General features: G+C 42.3%; 1 protein-coding gene across 1 annotated transcript in view; it reads left to right on the top strand.

Moving 5' to 3' along the window:
• The window catches only part of kirrel3b (kirre like nephrin family adhesion molecule 3b), a 194159-nt gene that overhangs the window by 119689 nt on the left and 59467 nt on the right, over positions 1–15003 (top strand). Inside the window, exons 5-6 of the mRNA XM_037775070.1 lie at positions 6914–7063; positions 13021–13170. Coding sequence (XP_037630998.1) covers positions 6914–7063; positions 13021–13170 — 300 coding nt within the window. The remainder of the gene's footprint in view (positions 1–6913; positions 7064–13020; positions 13171–15003) is intronic.

Raw genomic sequence — 15003 nt, 5'->3', positions numbered from 1 at the left:
CAAGCATCTGACATAAAAAGAAAAGAATGCCATTATTACAGTGAATATGCATGTCCCACCCAGAGCCTAAATACTATGACAAATATGTGAAGCCTTGTCATTCCTGCAGTTCCTTCTATCTCTGAAAGCAGACCCTTTTTTTAACATGTAATGTCCTCTTTTCAGAACACACTCAAGGCAAATTCTGTCAGTGACCCATTGCTTCTGGATTGATATTGTGAAAAATGTTATTATAAAACGTAGTTCATCAAAAATGGACTTTCGGTGGCCATGACTGGTGTTTTGTTGGCTGTTTTCCTGCCAAGTTTGTTGTCACACATTTGCAGTAATGTTGCTTTAATATCTCTAAAAATTGGGCTTGCTTCCTTTTTTTCAAATTTATCAAAATGCTTTTTACAGAATGCACTTATCACCAATCTGAAACGGACTTTCGCCAACACAGATGGGAGTCATAAAACCCCGGGCAAAATAGAAGTCATTCTTTTGTGTGTGTTTTTCTTTTTTTATAGATTGCTGAATCTCACAGCAGCATGCTTCACTGATAGTGTCAAATTAATGACCATGCTGCAGATAATTAAAGTGCACAAATCATGGCCATTAGACCTATGGTGAGAATGAGAGAATGCATGCTGGAGTTGTGGCCTCATGACTAATCAGTGTCTGGTGACGAAGGGCGAGAATGTGCGTCGCTGCTTCAGAGGAGTAGGAGGTCTGGTGGAGAGATGGATCGGGTGTGCGTTGCAATAGGTGAGTTGCAGTTGCAGTCAGTAATCCATATTGCAGGAGATTTGTGTTTACATTCACCTCCAGGCAAGAAAAGACAACACTAGAGTCCTTTTACAGGTGTTAAGTAATAATTTACAAAGCTTTGGAAAGCTAGAAAGGAAGAAAGTCTGCTTGGAAAATGTACTTTTCTGGCTCCTGTGGGGTGCATCTCCTCTTTGTGGTTTAAACCAATGGACTAGCAGGGGCGCCCTCAGGGCAAGTAGGTGATATTTTCCATTGGCTTAGGTCATGGTAATAGAATCTATAAGAATAACTTGATTGTGTCTCTGAATTCACACCTTTATCAAAAGCGGCTATAGCATGCGTCACCTATGGCAACGCTACCAGTGGGTTAGAAGAAGATATAAATAAACCTCCCCCTCTTAGTTTCCCCCACCTGTTTCTCACTCAGTACTCCCACTTCCATAACACTGAAAACTACCAGCAGCAATGTCATAAAACAGAAGCTGCGGTCATTGGCTACCAAACTACAATACATATGACCAACTCACCCACTCCTCCGTATTCTGAAGCCCCCCTGTGCTTCTAAATCGCTGGTATAAAATGCCCAGGCCAGAGGGGTAATAGTTTTTGATAATGATCCTGGGCTAAGCTTTGGTGCTGTGTGGCCACATGCCGCACAGACAGCATGCTGATTATTTCTCTGAAGTGGGCTGGATGTGTGTCCGTAACGGTAATTTCCAGCCCTGATTGGCAAAGAGCGATGAAATTGGGGGCAGTTAGCACTGAGGGGAAAATAGCGCTGGAGTGTGTGGAAATGCAGCAGCCGTCCAATGGTAAACAAATTATCTGAAGTGAAATGACAACATTAGGCGGTGCAAAGTGCCGGTCCACGTTATGAATATGGCTCCGTGCACAGTCTTTAAATACCTGCTTTTTTCCACCATTTGAAACAACTGGGCAGTCATAATCAAAGATCTCTGGCCTCAGAATTCTAAATGCAGAGCGTTCAATCAAACACAGTATGAATCATAGTCTATGATTTGATGCACATAAATATATCTAGAAGGGGCTAATGCATACACAATTACAAGGGGGCTTACCACTGTACTTACCTGAATATATAAAAGATAAATATATGTAGATATAAAAATGTAGAAAACATGCTTCTTATATTTTTCGTGTGCGTTTGAAAGTGGATGATTTATAGACGAGCTCTTTCTCTGTAATAACTTTCAATTGTTATATAACATCTGCACAGCCAGAGGTGTCTGTTAACCTCCTGCAGACAAATGTAGTATTTGTGATATGTTATGTGAGGAATCCCTTCTCAGCCTTGAAGATGTAGAGTACCCTGCAGTTGCACTGTGACCTTTGCTGAAATGCTGTTGCTCTCCAAATCATAGTTTGACGTGATGCTGAGATAGAAAGAGAAGTCACACTTCTTTATTTTTTTTCATCTAACACACTGACCTTTGTTGTAAAGTATGTGATTACATTGTCAAAATCCGCAGTGCGTCTTTAAGGAAAGGCGGCTGTTGGATAACGGGTGGATTAGCTCCTACGAAAGATTTGAGCAAAAGCACAACGCTCGATTTAGCAAATCCAAAGTGGTGAAGTCAAACATTTCTCTGTTATTGTCACTAATCTTCCCAGACAACACATGGAAACAAACCAAGTAGTTAACTTTTTTTTTTGAAGTTCTATTCATAGTACAGGTTTGGCTGTTGCTGAGTGAGCAAACCCACGGTTTTGTAGAGGCTGTTGTCTCCAGCGACAGACAAAAGGTGTCTGTTTCTGCTCTGTGTGCCCACACGTTTACAGAACCTAACCCCTGAAGTCAAGGCCCATTTGTCTCACAGCAAATTGGCGTGTCTAGACTGTTTTTCATTTTATTATTTATGTTTTCCGTTTTTTTTTACCAAGCTCCTTAGTAAACCCCATTAGGATGCTTAATAAAGCATTATTAATGTGGACAGCAATTACCCTCCTCCCCTCATATTACTGTCAGGGATGCACTCTAAGGTGAGGTGCTTAATTCTTAAAGGGAACCTATTATATTTTTGTGCTTTTTCCCTTTCCTTTAGTGTGTCATATAGTTGTTTGTGCATGTAAAAGGTCTGCAAAGTTACAAAGCCCAAAGTCCACGCCAAAGGGAGTTACTCTGCCCCACAGAAACACTGCTCCTGAAACGCCTCATTTGAAGTCCTGCCTTTTCTTCTGTAACATGGTGATGTTACCAAGTAACACATTTGCATAACGGCTTGTTTGGCACGCCTGAGCAAAGCTAGTTAAAGCGGAGCTGGAGCGGAATCCAAAGAGTTTGGTTTGGTTGGCCAATCAGAACAGTGGGCCAGCTGACCAATCAGAGCAGACTGGGCTTAGAAAAGTAAAGCCTTTTTTGAACATTAAAGCATGTAAACATGTTCTAGTAGAAACCCAAAATACAAGTAGGCACCTGAAAATAAGCGTAACAGGTCCTCTTTAATTTGGCATTTTTTGTTATGAAAATGTTTCCCATGAATAAGTCTTCACTCTGCTGCTTGTCATGCCTGGCAGAGAATAAAGAAGAGGTAGATTAGGGATGGGCGCGTTTTTTTTGCCAACGCTGTGATGCCCAGTGAAGGATAAATGTGGCAGATGTGACAGAGATTTATTCGGTGCACAGAGGGGATGGATGAATGAATGCAGCCACCTTGATGTAAGCGCCAGCCTTCTCAAACACATCACCTCATTTCTTTACCGCTGTGTCCCTATGAAGACTCAGCCAGGCTTTAAATTGAATGACGGAGGTCACTTTTTAACAGCTCAAGTGACAAGTACAAGCTGGTGTCAGTTAAGTCTTTGATTCCCTCTATCAGGGGTAGATTTTAATAGTCCTTCTAGGACATCAGTCTTGGAATGGCATGGTACTTATAGTCATATCTCACAAGTGCTTTATTCTATCGTTCTAATTGTTACAATTTTATTGTTCCTAATGATTACATATCATTGTTTTTGTTTTTTCTGTTTTAATTAGTGCTTTTTAAATATACCAATGTATTAGAGTCCTGGGTGAGCCCAGTCAAAATCACCCAATTGCTGCCTATGCAGTTTTAAAGGTACAGTGTGCAGGATTTGGCGCTTATCTAGTGCTGTGGATGCAGATTGCAACCAACTGAGTACCCCTCCGCTCACTCCTCCCTTTCCAAGACTGCAGTAACGTGAGCCACCGAGTGGAAACCCGTGGTAACGCCATTCACCTCGCTCAGAGGCCATCCTCACCATAATAACACTACTTTAGGAGCAACTGAAGTAAGACGGCGACTGGCGGTACCACAGTTTTGCACTCTGAGGCTCACGTTACCGCAGTTTCACAAGCGGGTCAGAGAACTACGGTGGCCTTCAGGTAATGTTGAGACGCGAAAGACTCTCTCCAGAGCGAGTGTTCGGTTTGTCCATTCTGGGCTACTGTAGAAACATGGCTGAGAAACATGGCGGACTCCGTGAAGAGGACCCGCTACCTATGTAGATAAGAAGGGCTCATTCTAATCTAACGAAAACACAACTATCCTTAGTTTCAGATGATTATAGCATAGTTATGAATATTATATACTATTTCTGCTAATATATCCCCCAAAATGCACACTGTTCCTTTAATAGATAAAACAGAATTGATCAATAAAATACTCGAATGGGTATATTGGAATATTTCCATATGTGCTCTGTCTATTTTTGTTTTACACAATATGCAAATGAACTGTAACTTTACCAAAATAATAATAATCATTTTATCTGCAGATGACATTAATTACATAATTAAAAATGTTTTGTTAACATTTCGCGATGACGGTTGTTTATTAGTAGTTTGTAGTGGGGTCATGATAAATATGTTGGTGGGATGAGGTTGAAGCCATGCAGCTCAGGTTCAAGTGAAGCACGTAATGGCTCACATGCATATTTGTGTGAGAGACATGTAATTCAGTCAAGTATAGTTTAATTAATATTGTTGAGGGGGCTGTGTGAGAAGTCAGATATTTGTTTACAACAGTTTGAGGGCAAAGTGTGACACGGAATTAGCATGAACTCCTATTGCAAATGATGTGCTAAAAACCTGCTGCTGTGCACAGACACAGACATCATCAAACGTATAAAACACCTTCCAGCTGATACTGCGCTGCTCTGTCTTGAAAGAGTGCGTAGTAACATGACAGGTCGCCTGAAAAAAAACAATATCTAATCTAATTTTTTTCTTGATGGCACGTGAGGCGAGGAGTCCAGAGGGGGAGGACAGGAGCGAGTATATAGGCGGTTTGTTGGAAGTATATGCAGGCGTGTGTGCTGTCAACAGAGACATCCCTCCAATGTTAAATCAATTACAGCACGGGCTGAACTGTTTGATAATATCAGTCATGACTGAGCAGATACAAGATTCCCTGGCGTTTACACTGTTTTTCCGGAACATGCCAAGAGATCTGTCGAGTAGCTGTCTATATGTTAGCGCGCTTCATCTGCGTGCTGTAGCAGAGTGCAGCCGAGATAAGCTCCTCACGTGGGAACGCAGTCGCGGCTGAACAAAAGCTGTCTAGGTTTGAAGGGCAATGCATATGGTGAGATGAAGTCTCACCCAGCCAGCAGCACCCACAATATACACGCACACTTACGAAGGGCCTGTTTAGAGGACGCTGTTGAGTCTCAGAATGATGAAAAGCCCATTATGTGCTTTGAGGTAAAGCATATTATTTTTTTCCTGCTGTTGGTTTAGTTATAGATATATATTAAAATGAGGTAGGATTGTGTGTTTCTGTCTGTGTGCGTAGGTGTGCGCATGAATTAATATGAAAACTTTCATCTCTAAAAAGCTATCCATCACATGGAATTCAATTCAAGGCTGAACAATGACTTGCGGGAATTCTAATGGCATTTTCCAACTAAATTAAAATCAGTTTCTTGTATGACAACAATCTTTTTTTCTTTGGTGTGGTTTGAAATTGTAGAACAAAGCTAATCAATTTCCTTGTCTGCAATAGGATAAGTAATTTCCTTTGAATATGAAACCAAGCATACAAAGAGCTCCAGAAGATGACTGCAATACGATACAAAGATGTTGTAAGATGAAAACGCGCTTTCACGTCTTTGCTCTGCTTATTATTGTAATTCACTGCATGTTATTCTTCTATCAGCTTTTTATTTGCATATGATTAAGTTGGAAAAAAAAGATGTGTGCGTGAGCCCATTTCAGCATAATAGGAGTACATGTATGTGTGCCTGTGTTTGTGCTGCTGCATGTATCAAGGAGATGGAATAAGTTGTTGAAGAAAAAGGCATTCTGACGTTCTGATCCGAGCAATAGAAGTTTAAAAATAAGAAATAGCTGCTAACAAAACTGTCTCGGCAAAGTATGAGAGAGAAAGTGACACTTTGCTGCAGTTCGTGCTCAGACTGCATCTGTATCTGAATGCATGCCGGAGTGTGTATATGTGTGTGTGTAGGCTTTAGTTGATAGGCAGCCTGCCAGTGTTTCTAACTACACATCAGAACCACTCTGTACCCTCCACTCTGATCCACAACACCACCCCTCTCCACGTACCCCTCCCCATTAACACACCCTGTGCCTCTAATGGAGTTCACTGCACACCACTTTCCGCCCGAACACGCCGTAAGAGGAGTGCAGCTAATAGCAGTTGCACAGTTGGAATACATGGGTGTGAGCTCGAGTTAATGTATGCCACTAGAGCGGTGTTGGCAGATGAGATTGTGTTATCTGCCGCGGTGCGTAAGAGCCCGGCCCATCTGTACGGTGACATCCTTCATAAATGAACCAAGCTGAGCTGTGACGGCTGTCTCTTAGCCCGCGCTTCAGTCCTGGTGCCGCGCTGACACCTCTGACGCGCGTACAGTATCTTGTCTCCGCATCATGAATAGTAAAAGAATGTGCCACGTTTGTATATTACGCTTTAGGGTTCTTTCAACACGAGTTTTGACAAGAGGTTTGAGTGAAATTGGTGGAAATGGGCACATGGTGCACTTCCCTTCATTTATCCCTTCATTCAGCACTCGAGACGTTGAACGCAGGTGTTTGTAAAGCCACGCTTATTCCCCGCTTTGATCTTGAATTTCCTATGCCCTCTTCTCCTGATTCTATTAAAATGACGTAATGATTTAAATGGGTCAGATCTAACCTTTCTCTTCTTCTTTTGTTCCAAAGGGGCGCAATCCTCGTTTTCCCAGCAGCCACAGGACCTTGTGGTGGTGGCGGGCCAGCCTGTGACGTTACCGTGCAGCATCCCCACTTACCATGGCGTCGTCCTATGGATTAAAGATGGCTTGGCGCTGGGAGTTGGCAGAGACCTCTCTGGTAAGTAACAACATTTATCCCCTTGAGCGTGTCACCCCCGCATTTCTCCACCCCTCTCAGTTTCCCCTATTAATTACACTCTCTCATATAACTGTCACATTCAAATGGCCGCTTTTTGTTATCTAAAGCCCCCACATGTCAACACCCTACCCTCTTCCAAATATATCACTCCACAGACAGATAAAAGAGGTCTCATAATAATGTGTTACAACAGAAGTATTACATTACAAGTGTTATGTGAAACATCAATAATTGTATCGCTCGACGTGACCAAACAGAATAAAAAATTAATTCCTGTCTCTGTGTTAGATGCAAGCCTAAATCTTGTGTACTCTGTGTTTGGCAGAGACGCACAAAAATCCGAATAAAATGCGAAATCAATAGTGGCACTGGTCTTTCTCTGGTGCTTCAGGCTGCTAAATGGCTTTTTGAAGAGTAGCTGGCGTCCTCTAATTACACTGCACCTCGCGTATAATTGCCTTAATTGTTTAATTTGGAGTAAAAGTGACTACTGCACTGCCATTTAGTAGCCTGTTGTTCCACCAGTCGAGGCTTTATGTATATTCATGACCTTGATGAATTTCAAGGAAGCACATCACTCCTCTAAATAAACATTTACAACCTTTGAAGCACTGAGCTATTGAATAAGGAAATCCATAAAAGTGTAGTGGGCGTGCATCATTTACTGAAATGATCATTAAATTCTTCCAAAACAGAGATCCATCGGAATCAGCACATAGCACTCTACACACAGTAGGATGTATTATTCTATAAGGGCACAGTCTTTATTTTACAGCTTTCTAATTTGCCTCACATACCAAATCTAGAGTAATTGCACTTCAAGGCACGGCGACAGCATATCCAACCGCAGCCATTTTGACCAGGAACGATTAAATCGGTATTTCACGTGAGATTGGGGGTCTTTTAGCCTCTGACCTTTAACAAACGGAGGCCCTGCCTGTCGCCGATGTGGCCTGTAATTAAACCTCAGTGGCTGACAGAGCCCCAGTAAAGCCATCCTATTCCCCGTTCAGGTTCTTATCAGGCCCAGGGGAGACTGAGAGGTTGCAGCAAAACAATGGTCCTACAGTCTTCGAGGCTCCTTTGAAGGAAGAGCAGGCAGACAGGGAGAGTACTTATGATTGCCAGAGATAGAATGTGAGAGAGAGGAAGGAAGGAAGAGAGCAATTTTATTCAGGGTCAGAGTGGAGCAGAGATGTAGAGTTTGTTTTATCCTCTTCTATATTTATTGATTTAAAGGTGCAAGATTGGGAGCATTTCTATCGCTTCCGCACGGCTCTCAACATGGCAACGGCTGAGCCGGCAGCTCGCAGCTGATGGTGCTAAGGGCGCTAACAGTGAAAACAACAGCAACAGTGCTGACAGAGCTAACAGTGTTAACCTGCGGGGGAGGTTGGGCGCTACGCCTGACGACGCCATTGATCAGGATGGCATTGTTAGCTGAAACCACAGCGGCGGCCGTGAGCTAGCCAGTGGGCGTGCTAACGTGCACAAACATGCACTGAAAAGCACACGCGACTTCATTCTCTGCTCAGGTCAGGCTGGTTACATACAACGTTTGTAACTATACCTACAAAAAGTAATGCACTGTGATTTGTTTATATCCCATGAAATCAATTTGTGTGTAATTAATGTAATCGTGAACCAGGAAATATAAATAGCGGTGAACGCCACCTAGAGAGGAGGTCGGGATGGATGGTTGAGTGAAAAAATAGCAGACTTTCACCCAGGAGACCGCCGTATCCCATGTGAAACCAGAAGTCAACGTTGATTTATTTGTCACATAAGTTACGTACTCAAGTAACGCCACTTCCGGAGTTATTTAAGGTAAACTACTTTTCCTAAAATGAACCAAGTATTTTTATTACCTAAACCTAATGAAGTTTAATTTGAAAAGACAGTATGCTTGTAACGACCGGAAATTGACCGTGTTACTGGACATTCGTAGGTAAAAAGGAGGAATAACTTTCGTAAGATATCATACAAACCGTTGTACGTTGCTCAGGTAGACATTACTCTACTATATATTTACATAGCAAATACTTCTTTGATGCTATATTTATGCTCTGATCATTGTATAGAGAACCTGTAAGTGGTGATATAGAAGGTTGAAGAGACGTCTGTAACTCAGAGGTTAATCTTTTAGAGAAATTAACTTCCCAGAACGAACACTTAAGTAGCCCTTATTTAAATCATTAGTTCCTGAAAGATGCACTAATAACCGAATCCAGCGTTATTTCTTTTCCTCTGTTCATGTAAATGAGCCCCAGACCGAGGCTGGACCGAGGGCTGGGAGGCGGAGTTAAAAGAAAACGCTACTTTTCCTGCTCTATGGGCCCAATGGATGCCGAAGATCAGTCAAGATAATCAAGATGAAATCTCATTTCAACGATAGACAAAGACAGAGGAAGGAATAGAACAGAGAAAATGGAGAGAACGTTGGGTCACAACACCAAAAGGGACTTCAGTAGATCAACCTTTAACAACACATCTGTGAAGAGTTTGACAGCCATGGACAAGATGTAGTTATCCTGATCTTCTACACAACCATTTTCTTCCTATTATTTGTCTGAATAATCAGGGCCAAGATGTAGAGTTGGGGTGATCTTTCTCTCTTAAACCGTTTCAAAGATGCACAGGGTTTTGTATGAGGAGGAATAGCTGCCTGCCTGGAGAAGACAGGGCGCTAAAATCAACAGTATGATACGGACAGGGGGCTGAGTGCCTTCTATTGAGACGGATGACACTTTTTCCAAATAAAGAGCTCCACAGCTGTCCTTTTTATCACTCCTGCCTACATAAACAAGCCATGCATGTGGCAGTAAAAGAGTGATGCTACATCCACTGCAAGATGTACACAATGAAAGGAAAGTGGCAGCTGTATACATAAAAAGTGTGACGAATCAAATGTTGCATTTCAATAATATAGGTCTGCTCGGCTATTCATAGAAAGAAGCTGCGTCGGCAACGGTGTTCTCCGCCCGGGACCTGTTTCCATTCACAGGAGCAGTGATTAAACCGAGAGAACTCTTTCACCATTCAGCGCGAGAAATTCTGGCACAAAAGCCAATGATTCCTATCTGTCCCTGAATTTCCTATTCACTCCCTTTTGTGTCACGCATTTCCACTCTAATTAAAGAAAAGCAAAGTAGCCCCACCACCGCTCAGAACATACCAATCAATGTCATGAATATGCATGACAGAGATGATGGTAACAACAGACAAAGCAGCCATAAGTGAATTCTCCAGTGAAGACGGAGAGTGAAGTGTTTGTATACAATATGCCGTGCACTTGGGATGGAGGAGAATGAGTTCTTGAGGAGAGAAGCTGACAGTTAGCAGAACTTCAGCAGCGAGCGTGTCGCTCTTGTCTCTCATGAGAGCGAATTGAACACCGGTCACCTGTTCACAGCTGCAGCTAACCTCCTCCTATCCCCCGGTGGTTACACTGTGTGAAACATGTTCTAGGTGAATGCTATAAATCACTAGGCCACGCCTCAAGTGTCTGTATACTTACATGCACACACGCACATGCACGTGCGCCATTGATCGAGCCTCAAGACAAATCCATTCCCCTCTGATGGATTCATTACTGCTTAATGGGCCTATTTTACATTGTTTGCTTTGGGTAACACATTGTGTCTTTGAAATTTCGCTGAGACTTAAGATCAATGGCCCTTTATAGGTACACATCACATGTGCAGAGGTGATCAGTCTTCATGCATGTGCCGGTATTCATATTGACAAAATGTGCGATCGAGGCGCTTATAAGGTGACAAAAACACATTACGGTATGTTTCTGTTGTCGTGAAAACGAGATTATAATATTCTTATCATTACGATCCACCGCTAATGCAAATTACTTTTCCTTTTGGATCCAGCTAATGCACAGAAATGAAAACTGGAACAGAGCCATATCCTCACACAGCAGAATTATTCTTAGTTTGCCAGAGGCACAGATGAGGTAATTGGCCCGATCATCTATTTGTGTAACAGAAATGTACATGGCTTATATTGCAACAATTAAAACAAGCAAAACAAAAGTGCATTTCTGTTTCTGGGGTATAGGTACAAACTCATGTGAAGTGGACTGGAGTCAACTCAAGGTCACATCAGCCACAACGTGCAATAATCATTACCCTTGTGATCCGCAATGGCATTATTGCTTTGAATCTCATCAATGAACATAAAATTGATGCAAAACGGTTCTCCGGGTGACCTTGTGCACATAATGGTGCGTCCTCTATTTTAGGCATTATCCTGAGCATGAAAAAGCAGAAAGCTCTTTTTCCAGTCAATGGTTATTAATGTTATTAATGGAAGCTGTTAGTTGTGATCAGGTCTCTATTAACCCTGTTACATTTACAACCTGTGTTACTGAGTCCCTGCTATCGCTCTGTGGAGGACACATTGTAGCACGTGCTGGAACATTTTAAAAAAGGAGACACTTGTGTGACTAGTTTTCCCACCAAAACATCCACTGGTGCAGCTTCCATCTGTGCTCATTTTTGTTGTTAAATTGCCACTTATTTTGCCTTCCTCTGTTTATCTCCTCCCCAGCTTTAGTGTTTATGTTTAGGCGTTCTTTTGTCCTTCGTCCTCCCACTGTATAGACCCTTAAGATTAAAGGCTACACGTAGGAGGATGAAATGCAGAGTGGCTTAATCGGCTGTAACTCACCCCACCAGCATAAAATGAGGCCCACTTCATGCGCTATTAAAGGCAACTGGATTCAATGAAGCAACAGTCAGTAATTGGACTTTGAGCATACGATGGGGTTTTTGCAGTAGACAAATTCAAGGATTTAAAAGCTGCACTAAGGCTGCCCAGTCTGTTATGTTCCTTTTGGGCGCTAAAACGTATAACCATGCCTGTAAAACCTTTACAGTGAAAGACTGGAGTGTTTTGGGATCTCTGAAGTGAACATTAGTCATTGGCTAGCTGTTACTGGGAAATCAATATTTCTCTCCCCAACATTTGTTGGCAATGACCCAACAGTTGGATGAGTGCTGACTTGAATTTCTGGAAAGGAAATGACAAGTGAATCTAAAGTGTGAAGTTTTCTTTTACAAAGCACACAGTTAAAGTGAGGCTTTTTGCACTCGTTCTGCTGTAAAATTCTCCAATCCTATCCGCTAGTTTTATCATTGATCAATTACTTAAGGACCACTGGAGGAAAAAGCAATTCTTAGCTGGAAATTCGTAACATTTTTGAGAGTGCATTTCTTATGAACAGACATTCTCATTTCATTCCACGCACTGCATCACCAATAATTAGAAAGATGGAGTGAGAGAAGAAGAAAAAAGGGATCTTCAGAGACGAGCAATTCTAAAAGCATGAGAAATACCCCATAAAGCTCAGCAGTCACACACATTCTTCTTCCAGCTTATTTGCCCCGGTGGAGGGGTGCACTCCACAACACACTCTCAATGCATATTTCGATAATAGTTAGGGGGATATCTTTAAAAACCATCTCACTTGACTTGTGTAAAATGCCCAGGTCTCTTGGATATTGCTCTGCTTTCTTGCATTATTAAACTATAAATCATTTCGCAGAGAGCAATGCTGAAACAACTTAAACTCGAGCTGTTCCTGTTTACGGCTGCAGTAAAACATCATTCTGCAGAATGCAGCAACCTCCACAGCAGCTCATTAACATTGCCAGGAGTGCTATAAAAACATGTGTTATACTATTTATGTTTTAATCTTGTATGGAAATGCATTCCAAGTAAATTAGCAAATGAACAATCAAAAACTATACTGACCTATAAAGTAATCTATAACACTCACCTGCTGCCTGTTTAAATCATATGTTTGCCAACAAATGTGTCTTTTTGTAGTGTTTTCATGTTGCTACAAGCTTTAAAATGTATTAAATGAGTTGTATTTTGAATTTGAAGGTGATTTAAAAGGAACAAATGTGTTTGCCCTGCAGGCTATCCTCGTTACACAGTGATTGGCGACCACGGTTCAGGAGAGCATCATCTGCGAATCCAGCGTGTCGAGCTGATGGATGACGCTGTGTTCGAGTGCCAGGCTGTCCAGGTTGGCTTGAGGTCCCGTCCTGCCCGTCTCACTGTGCTGGGTGAGTCCGAATTAAACACACACACAGTCCAAACAACACCACTGTTCTAGCGCCAACCGCCCCCGATCGCTAAGGCGCAAAGCGACTCATGGAAAAGGCTTCGCTGGCGTCACTGGCTTCCCACTCTGTCCTTACTTTTTAAGTGTTTCATGTAGTTTCGAAGTGCCCCTGAGGATTCACAATGGCAAAATCACATCAACATCACAGAACGTGACTTTATTGATCTCTTAGCTTGTGATATCGGATATCTTCCATTAGAACAAATGCAGCATAGTCAGTGTTCTGCTTTATTTGCTATATTTGATACTGAAATATTGAGCTCAAAATAGGACAATTAGCTCATACTGTATCTGAGTCATACTAAATATTCAACCTGAATCCACCCTCTTGAGCCTAAACACTGGGCAGAAGTACTACCAGAGTTCCAGGGGCCCTAACAAAAGTGGTGCTTCACTACAATAAAAGTATCCAGGATGTGTCCTTGTTTGCTCTCCAATTACACAGAGAGTATGAATATAGGGAGACGCTCAAACACAGCTGGTCACATGCAGTCTTACACAAAAGGGTGATGGAATATCTGCAGTGAATCCAGAGAACAAAAGATATATGTTGGATTAAAACCTTCACAAAGGAATTAAATCACTGCTAATGTTTCCCATTTGGCAGACAATGTCAATATGACTAAACTTCTACAGACCCTTCCACTTCCACTTTAATTTCCTTCCTCTGCATGCAGCCTCCATTTTCATTATTACTACAAGCTTGAGAGGTTACTGGTTCTTAATTAAACTTTATTAGGTTATCATTCAGCGATGCCATTCCTGCCTTATTGGGTAGCACCGGTGCAATCGCTGGCTAACGTCTCTTTCTTGGGCCCTTCAAGCCTCCTGCTGCTTCCTGTCTCCTGCTGGCCCCTCGCAACCTCACAACCTGCTGGAAAAGACAGCCAGAGTCAATGGCAGAGCAAAAGAGAACAAGGGAGAAGAAAGAGTAGCGAGAGAGGGAGAGGGGCGTCTGCCATGCAGTATCCTCGCCACGAGCGACTGATCCGCCTTATTGATCCAGCCTAATGAAAAGTGAAACTAACGATTTGTAGGGGAGCAGGCAGCAGGAGTAAAAAGAGAGAGGGGAAGACAAATTGCGGCATAACGTTTCTCTGGCTGCCAAGCTCCCTGCAAATGGATATGAGTGAATAATTATGGATACTTCTACGGAGAGAGCTGAAAATGCAACTGCACTCTCCTACCTTCCACTGCTGTCCTCCGCTCTCCGCTTGTTCAAATCTTTCAAAGTTCAGCTGCTCTGACACAGGGCTGCTTTTCACAGAAACTTGCTTTTTAGCAAGGTCACTGTCAATGTATTTAATCAATTCCGCCGTTGAACTAAATTCAATTTGGGACACATTTAAGGGTTTCAACAATGCTATCGCTTAACATCATATTTAATGCCAATTTCCCCAGCCTTCGTAGTATCCTTGGGAGTTTTCTCTTATGTGTGTGAAACTGCCATTTCATTCCTTTCATGTAGGAACAGCTGCCACACACAGCAGATGCAAATACTTCTTGGTTTTTGCTTTAATCCCCTTGACACTGTGCTTTCCTGATTTGGCAAGCCCTACGCCGACTACTCAAAGTAATTAAAACAAAGAAACAAATTATTTGCAAACGCTCGACTTTGCACTGTAAGCGACGTACAGCAGCAGGAAGTGCAGCGGTACTCAGCCCTACTGTATTTAAATAACCAATCAGCAATGAGAAAAAGGGGAAGTCTTTATTACCTATTTGGCTGATTGAGGGTGAGAGAGTTTATCATTCCTCCCCATAAGCCCAAATA

This window comes from Sebastes umbrosus, chromosome 7, assembly GCF_015220745.1.
Source record: "Sebastes umbrosus isolate fSebUmb1 chromosome 7, fSebUmb1.pri, whole genome shotgun sequence".
NCBI classification, from domain to species: domain Eukaryota; kingdom Metazoa; phylum Chordata; class Actinopteri; order Perciformes; family Sebastidae; genus Sebastes; species Sebastes umbrosus.
The sequence above is the reverse complement of the archived record's forward strand: the minus strand, read 5'-3'. Positions and strand labels throughout refer to the sequence as shown.